This window comes from Megalobrama amblycephala, linkage group LG21 (genome assembly GCF_018812025.1).
Source record: "Megalobrama amblycephala isolate DHTTF-2021 linkage group LG21, ASM1881202v1, whole genome shotgun sequence".
Taxonomy (NCBI): domain Eukaryota; kingdom Metazoa; phylum Chordata; class Actinopteri; order Cypriniformes; family Xenocyprididae; genus Megalobrama; species Megalobrama amblycephala.
The window spans coordinates 14,639,989-14,659,857 of NC_063064.1; the positions used below are offsets into that span (position 1 = coordinate 14,639,989).

General features: G+C 36.0%; 1 protein-coding gene across 1 annotated transcript in view; it reads left to right on the forward strand.

Annotated features, from left to right (window-relative positions):
- Positions 1-18,151, forward strand: part of adamts9 (ADAM metallopeptidase with thrombospondin type 1 motif, 9) — a 44,413-nt gene extending 26,262 nt beyond the window's left edge. The window contains exons 19-28 of the mRNA XM_048171915.1: positions 195-321; positions 633-843; positions 969-1,127; positions 1,241-1,402; positions 3,988-4,107; positions 7,206-7,313; positions 7,419-7,586; positions 10,133-10,408; positions 12,141-12,302; positions 16,197-18,151. Of these exons, the coding sequence (XP_048027872.1) occupies positions 195-321; positions 633-843; positions 969-1,127; positions 1,241-1,402; positions 3,988-4,107; positions 7,206-7,313; positions 7,419-7,586; positions 10,133-10,408; positions 12,141-12,302; positions 16,197-16,385 (1,682 nt within the window). The 3' untranslated portion in view covers positions 16,386-18,151. The remainder of the gene's footprint in view (positions 1-194; positions 322-632; positions 844-968; positions 1,128-1,240; positions 1,403-3,987; positions 4,108-7,205; positions 7,314-7,418; positions 7,587-10,132; positions 10,409-12,140; positions 12,303-16,196) is intronic.
- The last annotated feature ends 1,718 nt before the right edge of the window (positions 18,152-19,869 follow it).

Here is a 19,869-nt window from a genome sequence, read left to right on the forward strand (position 1 = left end):
ATTTTTGTGAAACGTTTGCCAGAAACTTCAGTTTAGAATTCGGTAAACTTGAACCAGACGTATGATGCTGTCGGGTCATCCAGTTCAGTATTTCTTGGAAATTTGGAAAATGCAAAGGGGAACTTTCTTCTTTCTAGATCACAAACATGTGTTTGAACTTGTGTATGTCTTGTGCTGTATGTTATGTGCATCAGGAGAGCGCAAGAGGAAGATCTTGTGCAATCGTGAGTCGGATCGAGTGGTGGTGTCTGATCAGCGGTGCCATGGCTCTCCTAAACCAGTTGTGATCACTGAGCAATGCAACACAGACTGTGAACTCAGGTACTTGTCCACATTCACTAGTTCCGTAAACATTTAGTGTTTTATTTAACAAAAACATAACCATTCAAATTTTTGGGGTCAGTCACTGCTGTAAATTCAAAATATACTAAAATACAAAAAACATTTCTTTTAAATTGTAATAATATTTCACAATATTATTGTTTTTACTGTAGTTTTGTTCAAATAAATGTATCCTTTTAGACTTTTTCAAAAACTGACCCCAAACTTCTGACCAGTAGTGTATTTTTTGTAATGAAACCAGAAATTTAACTAAATGAGGTTTATCCTGGTGGCATTTTGTTACCTTACAGGTGGTACGTTGCTCGCAAAAGCGAGTGCACAGCCACATGCGGTCTGGGCATCCGGACTTTGGACATTTACTGCACCAAACAGAGCAGGTTGGATGGAAAGACCCAGAAGGTCGATGATCGGTATTGCAGCAGTCAGCGCAAGCCTGATGACAAGGAAGTGTGCCATGGAGACTGCAACCCTGGTGGATGGGAGTACTCCTCCTGGTCTGAGGTGTGAGAAATGTTTCTGATCTCAAATCAATACCTTTGTTCAATGGTATTTATGTACTTGGAAAAATATAGACTGTATCTATATGATGTGTAACTTACTATGAGGATTTTTTCTTGGTTATTTAGTGTTCCAGGAGCTGTGGAGGAGGAACGCGTCGTAGGAGTGCATTATGTGGAAAGTCAGAGGCTGATGACGAAAGCAAGTGCAACCCACAAGAAAAGATCACAGTCCAACCCTGTAATGAGTTCCTGTGTCCTCAATGGAAAACTGGAGACTGGTCAGAGGTAAAAAAAACCCAGCATGGGCAGCAAATGTAATCTGGATTGATGCAGACTATGTATAAATCCATCATGACTTATACCACTGCTAACATGTTCCTTTTGGATTCAAATGATAGTGTCTGGTGACATGTGGCAAGGGCTATAAGCACCGCCAGACCTGGTGTCAGTTTGGAGAGGAGCGTTTGGATGACCGTTTCTGTGACTCTTCCAAACCAGATTCGGTACAGACCTGCCAACAGCAAGAATGTGCGGCCTGGCAGGTGGGACCCTGGGGACAGGTGAGAACAACAATTTCTTTTATTGCTGCGAATAAAATATTGATTTGGTGCATGTCATGTTTAGGTATGTCAGGTATTACATTGAGTATATTTGATGCTTATGCCAGTGAAATGGAAATTCAAGCACATTGTGATGAATGCAATGTAATTTTCAAGAGTGCAGTCGTTGCTGGCAAATATTGTAAACAGATTATCACAGCTGCGGTGTGGGCGGAAAGCGACCACAAGGTTAGGGAATAGACAAAGAACAATATTTTGCACTGATGGTGAGCATCATGAGAATCCATAATCAACATTCTAAAATGCTGCTAAAACGTCTATGTAGAGGCATCATTGTGTTTTATACTTTGCAAAAGTTGTACAGAATCTGAATTAAAGATGGTAATAGACAGAATTGTTTGTCATTATGATGCATGTTAACTGCCTTTGAACACCAAAGAAGTAATATATACAGTACTGTTCAAAAGTTTGGGGCTGGTAAGATTTTATTTAATGCTTTAGTTTTGACAGAAGTCTCTTATGTTCACCAAGATTACATTTATTAACCAAAAGTATAGTAAAACAGCAATATTGTGAAATATTATTATTTTCTATTATTTTCACATGATGGCAAAGCTAAATTTTCAGCAGTCTTCTGTGTCACAAAATCCTTTAGAAAAAAATCGAATGTGCTAATTTGGTGCTTAAGAAACATTTCTTGTTATTATCAATGTTGAACACAGTAGTGCTGCTTAATACTTTTGTGGAAACCATGATAAAGTTTTGTCAGGATTTTTTGATGAATAGAAAGTTCAAAAGACAGCATTTATTTGAAATAGAAATCTTTTGTAACATCTTAAATGTCTTTATTGTTCCTTTTCAGTTCAATTATAATTTCTTTAAATATTATATAAAATGTAAGAGTTTTATATATAAGCAATATCACATTTGTAGCCGTGCAATATCGGTCTATATTAGCACAGCTGTGATTCGGTCATAGGTAATCACAGCCCTGCTGATATAGAGTGTGATATTGCATTTATAGAACAGTTTGACGACACAAGTTTGTAAATAAATAAGTAGTTCCTCTATTGTGAGCTAATAAAGTAGTTCCTCTATTGTGAGGAACTACTTCCTTCCACCACAGATTCAAATCTCAAGTTGACAGTATAACAGTTTCAGCCCAAGCCTCCATTATTAATTCTAAAACGTCACTTTAAAACTAGTAATGAAGGAACGCTGAGTTGTTTCATGTAGAGTAGAGTATTTGTCAGAGATAGTGTATTACCTGCATCTGATATTCATCAGGTCAATCAAGTAAATCATATTCATAATCACAAAATCAGTTTGAATGTCCGCCGAGGAAAGCGATATCTTTGTCTTTGTCCTTTTAACATTTAAGGGGATTTCCCCTGACAGCAGGGGTCAATGCATCTCAGTTGCATCTTGTAAGGTGTTGCTTAAAGTAAAAACAATGGCCTTGTTTACAACCTTGTTTCAGTCATTTTCAAAATAAGTCTTTGCATCTGACTTACTCATGAAGGCAGTCTTTGCCACTATCTAATGGTGTATTAACGTAACTTTCGCTGAAGTTGAAATCGCATCACTAATGGACCCTTTCTCAATACCAAATGCAGTATGTTATTTATATAAAATATTATTTATTGAACAATAATATTTAAATGAACAACAGTAGCCATTATAAGAGTATGAGGTTTGTACAATAGGAAATAAACACAAGGAAACAGTTTAGTCAAAAGTACAAAAGCAGCCCTCTAGTTAGTACAGGATATGATTTCAATGTAAATATAAAGTTATGAAACTTAATATATCCCTTAAGCCAAATTGATTAGCTCTGGAACAAGTAATAGATTAATAAGACCAAAGATCGCCCGTTTCATATACCCAAAATGCATTATACCTCATGTTTAAACACTATCTACATAAGGGCCAGCGGCAAATTCCCGAAGGAGTGATTCAAATGGTGAAACGGTTCCTGTGGTAATACTGGTAGAATATTGCATGGCTGGAAATACCTCTCAGCCAATCAGATTTGAGAACCAGAACAAACTGTTGTATAAATAGAATATTCCTAAACATGCAGCCCTGCGAATATCATCCATTCATGAATAATGTGTTTTCTGCCTACTTGAACAGTTTATGGCTTATCTTCAGAAAAGCAAATAGTTTCTTCAGGGGAATCACAGAATTTGCAGTGTTTGTGTGGGCAAACTATCTTTAAGTCCTAAAGTATGATAGAGATTAGACATCACTCTTGCATAGATTAAGCAATCATGATAAATACATGTTTGAGGTGCTTTACTGAAGCATATGCTTTCTAGCTGCAAATGCTGCCACATAAGCTTGACCTTGTTGCAGTGAAGTCAGTGATGAGGAAAAGAGATAAAGAAAAGAAGAAGGGTGGACAAATTATTGGCCCATGTCCCAGGTTGCCCATGCGGGTGCTTATCACATCGAGTCAATATGGACAGTCTTAAATCTGAACTTATTCTCCAGAATAAAGCATAGTCAAGGCATTACTATGTAATATTAAATTAGCCTAGGTACTGTCACTAACTGACCACCCTCTTTATTTGTGCATGTAGTGTACCACCACATGCGGCCAAGGCTATCAGATGAGAGCTGTAAAGTGTGTGGTTGGCTCATACGGCTCTGTCATGGATGACACTGAATGTAATGCAGCAACACGTCCAACAGACACTCAGGTAGGAGCTAACATTCATATTGACTCTCATTCATTTCTCTCTCACTCAAACTCAGAACTGTGTTATTTTTCATAATATGACTTTTGGAAACCATAAAGAGGTCAATCAGTCTATTAGAACAACTCTGTTCAAATTGCTGTATTCTTGGTGAAATGAAAGAACAAGAAGCCAGATTACAGGTTGCTTTTATCAACTAAAGCCACACCACAATTAAGACTCCATTGCAAACACTGTTTTGCCTGGAAATGGATATGATTTGTTACACTGATATATTAAATGATCCATTTGCATTGTTATTCATTTAGTTTGCATTGCAAACTAAAGGTATTGTATGAATGAATATACAGTATTTTGGAGGTGTTGTCGCTTGGGTATGTTCAAGTATTATCTAAGTTTTTATGCCATCCTGAAATGAGAAACTGGAAAAAAGAAAAGAAAGTGGGTGCAGGTACAGCCTGAAAGGCAGAAAAAGAAGTTTCCCACCCAGCATATTTATCACCTGCACTCAATAAGGCCTTGTGTGAAGGAAAAGCATGGGTTTACAAACACACATAGCATCAGGTACACAATAGGAAATAAAACTTAACTGGTTTCCCACAGTCTTGGAATATCTGGCAATATCAGGGAATGTGTGTTTTTAGGCCTTTAAAAGATATGGTAATTAATACAATTGTAAAAATCTTATTTTAAAGGTGCCCTAGATTGTTTTTTTACAAGATGTAATATAAGTCCTAGGTGTCCCCTGAATGTGTCTGTGAAGTTTCAGCTCAAAATACCCCATAGATTTTTTTTTAATTAATTTTTTTAGCTGCCTATTTTGGGGCATCATTAACTATGCACTGATTTTTTCAGCGCGCCGCCCCTTTAAGAGATGCGCTCTCTGCCCCACGAGCTCTCGACTATATATACATCGCATAAACAAAGTTCACACAGCTAATATAACCCTCAAATGGATCTATACAAGATGTTCGTCATGCATGCTGTATGCATGCTTCGAATTATGTGAGTAAAGTATTTATTTAGATGGTTACGTTTGATTCTGTGTGAGTTTGAGGCTATGCTCTGTGGCTAAAGCTAACATTACACACTGTTGGAGAGATTTATAAAGAATGAAGTTGTGTTTATGCATTATACAGACTGCACGTGTTTAAAAATGAAAATAGCAACGACTCTCGTCTCCGTGAATACAGTAAGAAATGATGGTAACTTTAACCTCATTTAACAGTATATTAGCAACATGCTAATGAAACATTTAGAAAGACAATTTACAAATATCACTAAAAATATCATGATATCATGGATCATGTCAGTTATTATTGCTCCATCTGCCATTTTTCGCTGTTGTTTTTGCTTGCTTACCTTGTCTGTGCACAGATCCAGACGTTAATACTGCCTTTCCTTGTCTAATGCGTTGAATGGGCTGGCATTATGCAAATATTGGGGTCATACATATTAATGATCCCGACTGTTACGTAACAGTCGGTGTTATGTTGAGATCCGGGTGTTTTCCGGAAGTCTTTTAAACAAATGAGATTTACTTAAGGAGGAAACAATGGGGTTTGAAACTCAATGTATGTCTTTTCCATGTACTGAACTCTTGTTATTCAACTATGCCGAGGTAAATTCAAATTCTGATTCTAGGGCACCTTTAAGAGAATTTTGTGAGTGTTTTGAATCAGTTCATTTCAGTGAATAGATTCACAAATCTGTCTGAATGATTCATTAATGAATCTGAATTGAATAGATTTGACAAGCAATCATAAATGATTGGAAAGATGGAAAAATCATTTAAAAAGACACTGGTCAAACAGTGTGGGAATTCTGTATTCTGTTTTTGCATTTGCATGTGTAGTTTTTCATGATAAGCTGTCGTGGTTATAACGTCTCTGTCTATATATTTCCAGTACAGATTTATATTTAATGCTCATTTAAGTTAATCTGCAGTCATCTGGATCTCAATTTTATCAACCTTCACAATCTACACATACCTGCAAAATTACATTTACCCCTCCCCCCTCCTCCAGTGTAATTCTGCTGCAGAGCTGAAGTGGCTGAACGCTGTGTTTCACAGACTATTTTATGAACTTTCCTGAGGCATTGGTTTTTATAGAGCTTCATTTTCACAAGGCTTTTATGAGATGAAAGAAAAAACCCTTTTTCCCACCATCAAGCCATCCAGGTTGATAAAAGTCTAGGAACATATACTGTATATATACATATATTGTAATATATACTATAAGAGACAGAGAGAGTAAAAAATGTAATAAATAAGGGATATTGTACAGTCAGACGGATTATCACAAAATAATCCCAGACAGGATGATCAGGACCCAGACGCAAAGCGGAAGGATCTTGTATCACCCTGGAGGAGTTTATTTTGTGATCATACCAGGATGACTAAAAGGGAACATTATCCCACATATTACACAGCTACTTACGAAAGAAGTAAATAAATGCACGTGAAATTTCAATCTGAGTTTTATTATTCAGTTATATAAAACATAAGCAGAAGCAACGAGCATAGATATTCAGTAAATCAGTTGCTATGTAGGAAAACGGTCAACTATACTATAGTCTTGATACAAAACTATTTGATCACAGAATGCCATGACTGACCAATCAGAATCAAGTATTCCAGAAAGATGTAAAATGATTGAGCAGAATCAGAGGGGCAATAATGCTGCCTTCACATGCTCTCGGAATTATTGTAAATACGAGTTTCCTAGGTAAAAATTGCACATGAACGCCCTCCCACAACTTAAATGCGATAAGCTTGTAATCACGACTAATCACGAAATGGGAATTATCAAATTTCCGATAGCATGTGAAGGCAGTATAAGTATAGGTAGGCGGGAGTGTGGGAGAGTCAGGAACTGAAAGGAGGGATAGGGCAGACAGTATGAGAAAGCGGGAGGCCCCTGGTTTAAAATCTTCTACTTACCATAAGGCGCAGTGACCCAGAACAAGTGATTCCAGCCAGTCAAGCATAAATCAAGCACACTGGCTCCAGCCATGAAGCCCTGCCGGCCTCACCCCTAGAGTCACAGATCTTCATTACTGAAAATTGGTTGTCCTTCTCCACTTCCTCCCTTCCATAGGATTGTGAACTCTCGCAGTGCCCTGTAACTCATCCTGTCATCCCAGACACCAAAGTGATGTCACATCCTGGTCATAAAACACAATGGCGCTTTGGATCATGGACACAGGTACATCCCTGCTAATGTGATGTATATGAATTACTAAATACTTATTATGCTAGTCTCTGTAGTATTTTACTGTAGTTATTGTAAAATGGTTGTTCTTTATAATAGTGCAGCGCCACCTGTGGAAAGGGCACTCGGATGCGCTACGTAAGTTGCCGTGACCAGCAGGGTGGAGTAGCAGAGGAATCAGCCTGCGCTCATCTTACAAAACCTCCTGCTAGTGAGGTGTGCTCCATAGTGGCATGTGGACAGTGGAAGGTTCTGGAATGGACTGCGGTAAATAAAATATACCTGTTTTTTTTTTTTTTTTTTTTTATCTTATTGTAATCTGTTAAAGCTTAAGTTTGTCAGTTTTGCACCGCTAACATCACCAATCAGAATTACAAAAATAATGATTGTTTTCAAATATTTTATTACTTTTTAATTTAATCACTTATTTTATTACTCAGATATTTTATTTTAATTTAACCTAATTTTTTTTTACATTTATTTAATTTAATTTAATTTTATTTTATTTCAGTTGAAGCAGGAAAATCTCCAGTAAAATTTACGAATTTACTTTAGGGCTGTCAAATGATTAATCGCGATTAATCACATACAAAATAAAAGTTTGAGTTTGCCTAATATATGTGGGTGTACTGTGTGTAATTATTATGTATATATAAATACACACAAATTAATGTATATATTTAAGAGAAATATGTTATTTATGTATAATATAAATTATATAAAAATATAAATAAATACATATACTTGTAAATATTTCTCAAATATATACATGAATGTGTTTGTATTTATATATACATAATAATTACACACAGTACACCCACAAATATTAGGCAAACTCAAACTTTTATTTTGTATGCGATTAATCACGATTAATCATTTGACAGCCCTAATTTACTTATTTGAATTGTGACCTAGAAATAGTGCAGAAACTTAAATATACTTAAACATTCATTTCCCCCATAAAATATTCTCAAGTTTATTTTTTAAGATTAAATTACATTTTGTTTTCTCAGACATTTGGACCCCACTGTATTTATTCAGTATATATGAACTATATTAACATGCCACTGTGTTAGCCAGCATTCTTTCAACACTGTAACTATTGTATTTTCATTCACAGCTGTTCTGCAGCCGAACATTCTAGACCAATGACCTTGATCATTCTGCTCTCATTCTGGTGTTTAGAGCTCAGTTGTAATTGGAAACTGATTGAGAGTTCATTTTTTGTGGGTCTTGTGTGCAGATGGGGTTCGGTGTGCATACTGTTCACATTTATACAGGAAGACAAGAATTACTATGGAGTAGCTAGATTGCTTTAGGCCTCCTGCTTTCCACTGGTTTAAAATTGAGACAAACCAGTAAATCAACATTACATAATCCATGTTGCCGTATCTGAAAAAGTCCAAAGAACTAAACTAAAGGAACTGTTATTCTTTTTTCATTTCAATTTAAAGGTGCCCTAGATTATGTTTTTAAAAGATGTAATATAAGTCTAAGGTGTTCCCTGAATGTGTCTGTGAAGTTGCAGATCAAAATACCCCATAGATTTGTTTTTATAAATTTTTTTAACTGCCTATTTTGGGGCATCATTATAAACGCGCCGATTTTATGCTGCGGCCCCTTTAAATCCCATGGTCCACGCCCTCAGAGCTTGCGCTTGCCTTAAACAGTGCCTTAACAAAGTTTACACAGCTAATATAACCCTCAAATGGATCTTTACAAAGTGTTCGTCATGCATGCTGCGGATTATGTGAGTATTGTATACTGTTATATTGTTTACTTCTGATTTTGAATGAGTTTGATAGTGCTCCGTGGCTAACGGCTAATGCTACACTGTTGGAGAGATTTATAAAGAATGAAGTTGTGTTTATGCATTATACAGACTGCAAGTGTTTAAAAATGAAAATAGCGACGGCTCTCTTGTCTCCGTGAATACAGTAATAACCGATGGTAACTTTAACCACATTTAACAGTACATTAGCAACATGCTAACGAAACATTTAGAAAGACAGTTTGCAAATATCACTAAAAATATCATGTTATCATGGATCATGTCAGTTATTATTGCTCCATCTGCCATTTTTCGCTATTGTTCTTGCTTGCTTACCTAGTCTGATGATTTGGTTGTGCACATCCAGACGTTAATACTGGCTGCCCTTGTCTAATGCCTTTTATAATGTTGGAAACGTGGGCTGGCATATGCAAATATTGGGGGCGTACACCCTGACTGTTACGTAACAGTCGGTGTTATGTTGAGATTCGCCTGTTCTTCGGAGGTCTTTTAAACAAATCAGATTTATATAAAAAGGAGGAAACAATGGAGTTTGAGACTCACTGTATGTCATTTCCATGTACTGAACTCTTGTTATTTAACAATGCCAAGATAAATTAAATTTTTTCATTCGAGGGCACCTTTAAGTAATAGTTCATACAAAAATGTAAATCCATTAAGCCATTACGTAGCTTGACAGTCTTTCTAAGTTAAAACTGTAGTAGGTTATCTTAAAATCAGCATGAAACGGAAGTTGCGATAGTTCTTCTTTATTGTAACATTATATTTGACTGAAATGGCTTCTCGAACAAGAGAAAATGTAGGGCTGGACTTGATTTTGTCAATCGGGAACGGTTTGGATGGTTGGTTTGTTATTGTTTGCTTTTAGTGGATCTCATGTGAGTTACAGATTTTTGTTTTGTTAGTTATTTTGATTAAAGATTACAACAGCACATATAAATGAAAAAATAATGATGTGCATGGATAAATAATTTAAAATAAACACTGCAATATTTCAAAATGTATCTGTTTGTATTTGTAGTGCTCCGTATCCTGTGGTCAGGGTAAAACTACACGGCAAGTAGTGTGTATGAACATCAGCGATCAAGTTGTGGAAATGAGTGAGTGTGACCCTGATGATCAACCAGCAACAGAGCAGGAGTGTGCCATGCCCCAGTGTCCGTCTCGCTCCAGCGACCACGGGGGCTTTTTACCTAACCCTGATTCTCGGAAAAAAAATGTTCCCACCGGACGAACTGACCGTAATAGAGCTGGCAGGCCCCAGTCGCATCAATGGAGGACCGGACCATGGGGGGCGGTAAGTACCTCTAAACATCTTAGAATGATTACATCTCTGCATGCCCTGCCCTGTATGTCTCTGATATTAGATACAATCCACCAATCCAAAGACAAGTCCTGTTAGAGACCTTTTGCCAACCCAAGAACAGAATGACATCTAAGGTGTTGTACTTGAACTCTCCAAGTCAACCAGAGAGCAGCATTTCCTCTGTTTGATAAATGATGCTGTTTCCTTCAAGATATCAGTGCTTTAAATAGTCTGTAGCATTCAAATAACAGCTAAATATTGTGCAGTATTTGGGAAGCTCTTCCTCTGTGTCTTAAAGTAGGTATTTGTAGACCTTTTGAACATTGTTTCCTTTATAGCTATATATAATTTGTATCCTTCCGAGTGATAGTAATCACGAGGAATTGAATGATTTTTGTTACGACTCCACTTAATAATTTGTGTTTTTTAAGATTTCATTAATGATACTTTAAATCTTGCGATCTATTAGCAGACATCACGGTAACAGTTTTCGCTCTGACCGATTCAATCAGTTGTTAGATGTATTTAAACTGATAAGTCAAGATTTTGACACACGATTCCTGAGTCTTTTATGACAGATTCATGAAAAAAGAAAGAAAGAAAAAACCTAAAAAAGCACAAAAGTGTCTTTTTTTCTTGATCTATGCTACATGTACACTATGTATAATGTTCAAAAGTTTGGGGTTAGTAAGATTTTTTGTTGTTTGAACGATATTAATATTTTAATTCAGAAAAGATGCATTCATTTGATCAAAAGAGACAGTTAAGACATTTATAATGCTACAAAAGATTGCAAATAAATGTTTTCTTATTCATCAAACAATCAAAAATGTATTAGTTTCACAGTAATTAGAATTTAACTGCAACATGAAGATGCATTTATTTATGACAGCGGCAATTTGCACTGTGCAAATAGTGATAGATGCTATTTACACTAAGTGAAAATAGCGATATATTCTATTTACAGTAAGTGACAATAGGAGCATTTTTCTTAAGCGATGTTATTTACACTAGGTGAAAATAGTGTTAGATTCTATTTACACCATGTAAAAGTATCAGTTATTTGCAATAAAAGTAAATAGTAATTAGATGCTATCTATACTTTATATTGGCAGATACTATTTGCACCTCAGTATTTATACATTAACAGGATGCAATAATATAGAGTGTAAATAATTATATTTATTAAAGCCAGGTCTGTGAGCCTTACACACTACTGCTGCACCACTGAAGACATTGAATTTTGTGCGTCTTTTTTCAAACATCCAACCAGACATTGGTGGGCGGAGCTAGTGTAAAGAGTGTTTGCCAACAGGGGATGCTATTTGCACTTAGTGTAAATAGACACTCGATTTATGGCATGTCTATGTATTATGTTTCTCTCTTATCATATTTAATTCAGACCGCAAGTTCAGAACTTAGTCAAAATGTCATATATTTTGCCAGACCATCAAAAGCATTTTATATGCTGAACCATTTCTGAAACAAAATGTCATTTGGGTCTAGTCTTTTCTAAAAACAAAGGAAAACCCCACTTCTTGATTCCCAGTGGTAATTTTTCTCATCAAAGAAATCTGTGTTGGTCAGTGTTTGTACATTGACGTATGTTTTCATATACGATCAAAGCTAATGAAATTGGTCCAGTGAGAAATGTGCTTAAGTTTTTGATTGTGTGGCCCTTCTCTTATTATGTAGCTTCTGTTTCTCTTTCACACCTCTTCAGTGTTCAAGTACCTGTGCCGGAGGATTCCAGAGGCGTGTGGTGGTGTGTCAGGATGAGAATGGCTACCCTGCCAACAGCTGTGATGAAAGCACACAACCCACAGAGCAACGCTCCTGTGAGTCCGGCCCCTGCCCTCAGTGGGTCTATGGCAGCTGGAGTGAGGTGAGTTGCTCTGAATTTAATTGAATTGAACCTCAATAACTGTTCAAAAGTTTGGGGTCTTTTTTTTTTTGGAAAGAAAAAAACTTTTATTTAGAAAGGATACATTACATTGATTAAAATTGACAGTAAAGACCATTGTTACTGTAACTGTTCTTAACTTTCTATTAATCAAAGAATCCTGAAGAAAAAATGTATCACGGTTTCCACAAATCATGCAATCTTGCAGTCCATTAGCTCTTAGCAAATCGAAAGACTAAGGCTTTGATCACATTACATACAATTTCCATTTTATTCATGCATTTACATTTTTAATTATATTTACAACTTCATACAAATGTGCTTTGTATCTGATTTGTGAAATAAATTTCTGGCAGTAGGATTAATAGAATTTCTTTGCTAAAACAAAATAACAAAAACAAAAATTAGTTGAGTAGGATAGGCTAAAATAACTGATTTGGTCTATCTAAACAAAGCCTTAGAACTGTCCCTACTCAGAAAAACACTAGCCGCTTTTCCACTGTCGGGCCAGTGCGAGCCAGGGCTTTCAATGGGCCGGGCTGAGCTAATAGCCTCGGACCTGTAGCATCGAGCTCAAAACCATGCTGGGTTTCCACCGTCGGGCCAGAAGCTCAGCAGCACTTTGTTAAAATCGTAAATTGTTAAAATAGTAACTCGCCTCTCTAGAACAAAGTCAGACAAACCCATAATTTCACCAACAAATGGAAGTTTTATCAGAAAACTAATCAGAAAGAAATCACTGGAAATGTGATCGCAAAATGAACATGATAAAAGCAACCTTTTGTTGGCATTTTTGTTGTTTACTTAAAGATTTAAAACCCAAGCATTGATGTTTTACCACAGTTTTACAACAATAAGTGATACATTGATTATAATGATTTAATTTGTGTCAAGATTGCACATTGGTCACACAGAAATAAAGTGTTATTTACCATTATTTCACAAAAGAAACAGGACATGCGTTCAGTCGCTTCTGTTTGTTTATTTATAGTCACAGGACAATACAGGCGTGGACAAAATTGTTGGTACCCTTGATAAATATGAACAAAGATGACTGTAAAAATCTGCATTGTTTATCCTTTTGATCTTTAATTAATAAAATTAGGAAAAGAATTGAAAGTGGGGGGAAAGTCACATTATGAAATAAATGTTTTTCTCCAAAACACGTTGGCCACAATTATTGGCACCCTTTTATTCAATACTATTCAATACCTCCTTTTGCCAAGATAACAGCTCTGAGTCATCTTCTATAATGCCTGATGAGTTTGGAGAACACCTGACAAGAGATCAGAGATCATTCCTTCATGCAGAATCTCTCCAGATCCTTCAGATTTCAGCTCCATGTTGATGCTGCTTCTCTTCAGTTCACTCCACTCATTTTCTTTAGGTTTCAGGTCAGGGGACTGGGATGGCCAGGGCAGAAGCTTGGTTTTGTGCTCAGTGACCCATTTTTGTGTTGGTTTTCATGTTTGTTTTGGTTTATTGTCCTGATGGAAGATCCAACTATGGCCCATTATTGGATTTCTAGCAGAAGCGGTCAGGTTTTGATTTTTTATCTGTTGGTATTTGATAGAATCCATGATACCATGCATCTGAACAAGATGTCCTGGACCTCCAGCAGAAAAATAGGCCCACAACATTAAAGATCCAGCAGTATATTTAACTGTGGGCATGATATACTTTTTATCCATGTGTGCACCAAACCCATCTGGTGGGTTTGCTGCCAAAAAGCACTTTTTTAGTTTCATCTGACCATAGAAGCCGGTCCTGTTTGAGGTTCCAGTCTTGTCTGACAGCTGAATATGCTGGAGATTGTTTCTGAATGAGGGCAGAGGATTTTTCTTGAAACCCTCCCGGACAACTTATGGGGATGTAGGTGCTGTTTGATCATTTTTTTAGGCTTTCTGAGACTCAAGACTCAACTAATCTCTGCAATTCTCCAGCTGTGATCCTTGGAGAGTCTTTCCTCCTCACTTCACATTAGGACGATTTAGACACACGTCCTCTTTCAGTCAGATTTGTAACATCTTTAATTGATTGGAACTTCTTAATTATTGCCCTGATAGTGGAAATGGGGATTTTCAATGCTTTAGCTATTTTCTTACAGCCACTTTCTATTTTTTTTGCTGCACATCAGAACTATATTCTTTGGTTTTACTCATTGTGATTGATGATTAAGGGAATTTGGCATTTGTGTTTCCTCATGTTTATACTCCTGTGGAACAGGAAGTAATGGCTGGACAATTTCATGTTCATGATCACTCTGGTGTACTAAAAAAAATGTAAATGGGAATTTATGAATGGGAATATACTTCAGAGATATTTTACTCATAAAAAATTCTAGGGGTGCCAATAATTGTGGCCAATGTGTTTTAGAGAAAAGCTTTTATTTCATAACATGATTTTCCCCCCACTTTCAATTCTTTTCCTTCAGTGAAGGTTTTGATTTTTGCTAATTTTATGAATTAAAGATCAAAAGGATAAACAATGCAGATTTATTTTTACAGTCATCTTTGATCATATTTATCAAGGGTACCAACAATTTTGTCCACGTCTGTATGTTTACATCACATTTAGAAAGAATCATTTCTACAAATTTTTACCTGAGGAGCTTTAGCACTCTCTCCAATGACAGTCCCAATACAGTTATATTTTCAGTCAGAGAAATAGAGGAAGCTCCCGAAAAACCAGACTTGCTTTATTTTATGACATAAGCCTATGCAGAGCTAAATATGGATATCAGACAGTCTGGTATAAAGAGACTAACGTACTGACAGATAAAATAAATACACGATTGTGACAGCCAAGCGGTCATATTTAACATGTTTACTATGGTAATGGTTAGTAAAATGATTTGAAACATCTTTAATGCTGATGTTAGCTGGTATATTAAATCATCCACGGCACTGCCATCTCCAGACTCAGCTAAACTCCACCTTTGTTTGTAACCACTCCTCAGCCAGCGAGCTGGCCTGCTTTGGACCAAGGTATTCAGTTGGCCAAAAAACCCTGGCCGTTGGCCCAGAGAAAGCCCTGACGAGGTACCATTAAGCCCCAGAAGTGACAGTGGAAACACAACTGGCACACACTAGCACGCCTGCTTTAGGCCCGGCAGCGGAAACGTGGCTACTGTGATCTTATGACATTGTGACATTATGGACATGTGGTCCAAGCCATATTTTGAAAATGCAGTCTTAACCCTCAGGTTGTGTTCGGGTCATTTTGACCCAGAGAGGATTTTGTTTGTCCTGAAAATGCTAGTTGTCAACGTTATCGCATTGAACTAAAATTTTGCTCACATAGGGTATAACTACTTCCCCAATTTTTTTGAGAATTTTTGTCATTTTTGTTTCCTTGGTACACTTGGAGTTCCCAGTCAAAAAATGACCGGCGTACAAAAATTAGCTTATAAATCTCTCATTACTCTATATTATCACATAACATCCTAAGAGATTTATAAGCTATTTTTTGTAGGCCAGTCATTTTTTGAACAGGAACACCACAAGTGTGACTTTGTTCCATTTTGTACAAAATAAAAGCATATCAGAAGAAACTTCCTGGTTAAACAGTGCAAATTGTTTCCATACTTTCCAAATTTATCCACAAATAATGCTTTTTTCACGCAAAAACTGAGGTATATAAGCTCAGATCAATGAAGCCTACAATCAATCGGTTCCAAAAAGAAATACAAAATTGAAAGAAAACAATTTGACAAAAAGATTGAATCCAGTGTTTGGTGATAATACAGCATAACGAGTGATTTACAGGGTTTCAACACAGCACAACACAACACAAGGGTTAACAAAGATTATATATGTTAATGAAACAAGACTTTCACTTTTTTTTCTTACTCTTACTCTGCTTCTGCCTCCCTAGTGTTCAAAATCCTGCGGAGGAGGGATAAAGACCCGGTTGGTCACTTGTCAGCGGCCCAACGGGGAGCGCTTTAACGATCTGAGCTGTGAAATTCTTGACAAACCACCCGACCGAGAACAGTGCAATACTCAGTCCTGCTCTAATAACCCTCACTGGAACACAGACCAATGGAGCTCGGTACGCTCGTAACTATTTTAACTTTTTCCCTCCATAAGTTCTCATTCTCACAACATGCCGAAGTTTCTTTACACTCAAGACATGAAGAAAACAAACTGAAACTCAATTGGTTTGATCTTTGAGTAAGCAAATGTCTGGTTTTAGCTTTTGCTGCTTATTAGCAAGTTTCGGTTGCACTTAAAGACCTACCAAACATGCAGTTAAAAATTGTTTTCGAGTTTTGTTTCCTGACTGAAAAAGCGAGCATCTTTTTGGTCGATGTGTTTGTTTGAATCCCCCCCATTTAATTTTGTTTTCCCCAATGCAGCTGTATTTTTGATAAATACAAATCATTTTGAGGCCTTTGTTGTGGCTTGTGTTGAAAACACAGTACAGTTGTATATACAGTAGTATTTAGAATACATGGGAAGTATCACTTTTATTGCTCCACTGCAAACATCTGAAACATCTGGCCACAGGCAGTTTACTTTATTATATTGAAACCCTTGAAATCTCTCTGTGCTTTTTCTGATGCTCTTCATAATTCATTTCTCATGAAAATTGACTTCAACCATACCTCACATGAACTCAGCTAGCCATTGACCTTTTTAAAATATATGATGGTGCTTTTTCAGTATAAGGGAGACTTTGTGAAATTCTGTCTATAGTTGCTATATTTTTGTATATTTAAGATAACTTACTGAAGAATATTTTTTTTTTAAAAGTTAATACAAAAAAATTGTGACGTAATCTGAATCAAATGTAGCTTTGTTCATTTTATGTATGCTGATTTGTTCTGATATTGTAATATTTTTCTGGGTTATTTACAAAAATCAGTATTATTTCAATTTTGTGTATAAAGCAACAACAACAACAAAAAAACATGTTCTAGTCTAGTGTGTAAATTCCTCATTGCATTTCCCTCAGACCCAGGGAAGGCCAGTGTTTTTTTTGTTTGTTTGTTTCTTTAATTCTGCTTGTTGGCCAGTTACATGTGTCTACCTCATTCTCAACGAACAGCCCCATATCCATCTTCCGTCCACTTTATATATGTAAATGCGAATAATAAATGCTAAGATATCCTATAACATCCATAATCTTGCATGGATATAATACTGTATATACAGAAATATACAGTGCTGTGAAAAAGTTTTTCCCCTCACAACAAATGACACAAATCATTATAAAATGTGCATTCCAAGTGTGACTTATTATAATGTCTTATTGATGAAATGCCAGTCCAATATCTGTATGCCCTAAAAACTACAATTTTCATGTGTACGTACTTTTTCACAGCACCGTATCAACACAAATTTGTATTTTTTCCAAATACGCCATGGTGCTATAGTGTCTGTGGTGCAATTCCCTTTCATGACATGGTCTGTTAATGTCGCCAGACTGAAAATTAAGTGGTTTAAATCAAATGGCAGTATTGATGAAGGTGTGCATGAACATTTCTGTATATTATTGTATGTATTTGTATTTATTTTTGCTGCCATATGTTTTTCCTTATTTGTTTGAGCCTGTTAATGATTTTGGTCAAATTAAACAATTGCAAGGCTTTATTTTACAAATGTTATTTTATTATTATTATTGGTGTTGTTTTGAAAAGTAGGCAAAATTTTGTAATTAATTAATATTACTAGTTGATTTGTAAATTAGTTAACTAGAAATAAGACTTTGAATGTTGAATGTCTTGTATTATTTGGAAGATGTTCATTTTTTAAAAAGACAACATTTTAACTGCCAATTGTGCATATATTTTCAATATGTAATGAATGAAAGAAGGTACAAAATCACTGAGCTTAATATCTGTTTTGTGGTGTCAGATCTTTAATTCTGTATATATTTATATTTTTGTGTTTTAACCTGCTGCTTTTATTCATTTCTCATCTGAATGGGACGTCTACATTACCTATTTTAATTATAGTTGAATGGGGGTCTTTTTTTGGTGCTAACTCACCTCAGTACCTGTAGAGGAGGTCTACACCCGCTGGCTATTTTCTTTTGGACGCCGCAGGATATTAACCAGCACTGATGGTAGTGATATGGTCACAGTCAACCGAGCATACATTAAAATAACAATGGCAAAGGCACGGGGGTCAAGGACAGCCTTTGATCTGTTGGAAGGTCTTTCCAGCTCATCTAATCAGAATGGACGCACTTCTCAGAAAGAGTTTTATTCTTATGGGAAAAATAAGCGGCAAGAGCTAAGGCCGTTACGGAGCACGGAGGCCTCTACGGCCTGGATATCTGTGTGCATTCTAAAAACCTGGAAGTTCTCACATTGGAATGTAGTGAGGCACGTAGCCAAGCATTTCGCCAGGCCTGGACTGATCATTTTTGGCAACAATTTGAAAGAAAAACAAGCCAATTTTGCATGGTCCAAAAAGCAAAAAAAAAAAAGTCAATTTAGTCTGATCAATGAACTGAAGAGTAACTACAATCACACTTATCTGTTTTGATTGCATTCAGATTGGAATTGGAATATTTCTCTTGAGCGTGTTTTATTAGTCACAAACATGCAGATGCTTTCATGTTTTTGACTAAAAAAAGCCCATACACGTTTATTATTTGTATATTAATTTTCTATTGTCAAGTTTGTTAAACAATCCACACTGGGAAGTGAGTTCAAGCTTGAGCATTTCAGGATTGTGGGTGGTTTTTGGATGAAGGGAATTTTTTAAGTAAACGCCCCTTATTTTGTATCTTTTTTTTAGTTGGCAATTTGCGCTCATTACATCAGTGGTGCATTCATTTAACAAAGTACATAAACTATAGTATGGCAGCTTTCCATGGCAGCATGACCAAAATAAATGCCATGCCATATAAAAACAAACCAAATGATTGATATGGCCCCTAAATATTTACGAATATTATTACTGTATGCAAAAGTGTGCTAAGTATTTTAAATGGAAATATAAAATACTTAAAATAACAATAATTTTAGGTGCTTTACATATGATGCACCAAGATTGTGATACAGTTGATCGCATGCAGGTTTACTGAGGTTTAATATCATAAGCAGCCTGACAAGAGTTTTTCATGTACCTACACAAACTAAGTATTCATATTTGATCACACTTTTAACTTGCATAGACACACTGCATAGAATTCCTAAAAGAAAATGAGACCATATTCATGGTTACATATTCTCACAAATAAATACACAAACACAGTAAAATTCTGAGGCACAGTGAGCATGTTAATTATTTATTATGAATCAATAAGGCTTTGGATGAATTATTAAATTGGTACATGGTGCTCTTGCTTTAAAGATAAATGTGCATTTTTATATTATTTTATGTGAAGTGTCTTTGATTTTGTTATTTTGCTGCAGCTGTCTATGTTGTTGGTATTGAATTTTGGTGTATATGTATTCAGTTGAACCAATTGTATATATTTTGGTACTGTAAATATTTATAAAAGCAAATATATATTTGAATGTTAAACTGATTGCTCAAGACCTTTTTTGTCCTGGTTTCAAAATAAATTCCATCAACTTTAATGCAACTGT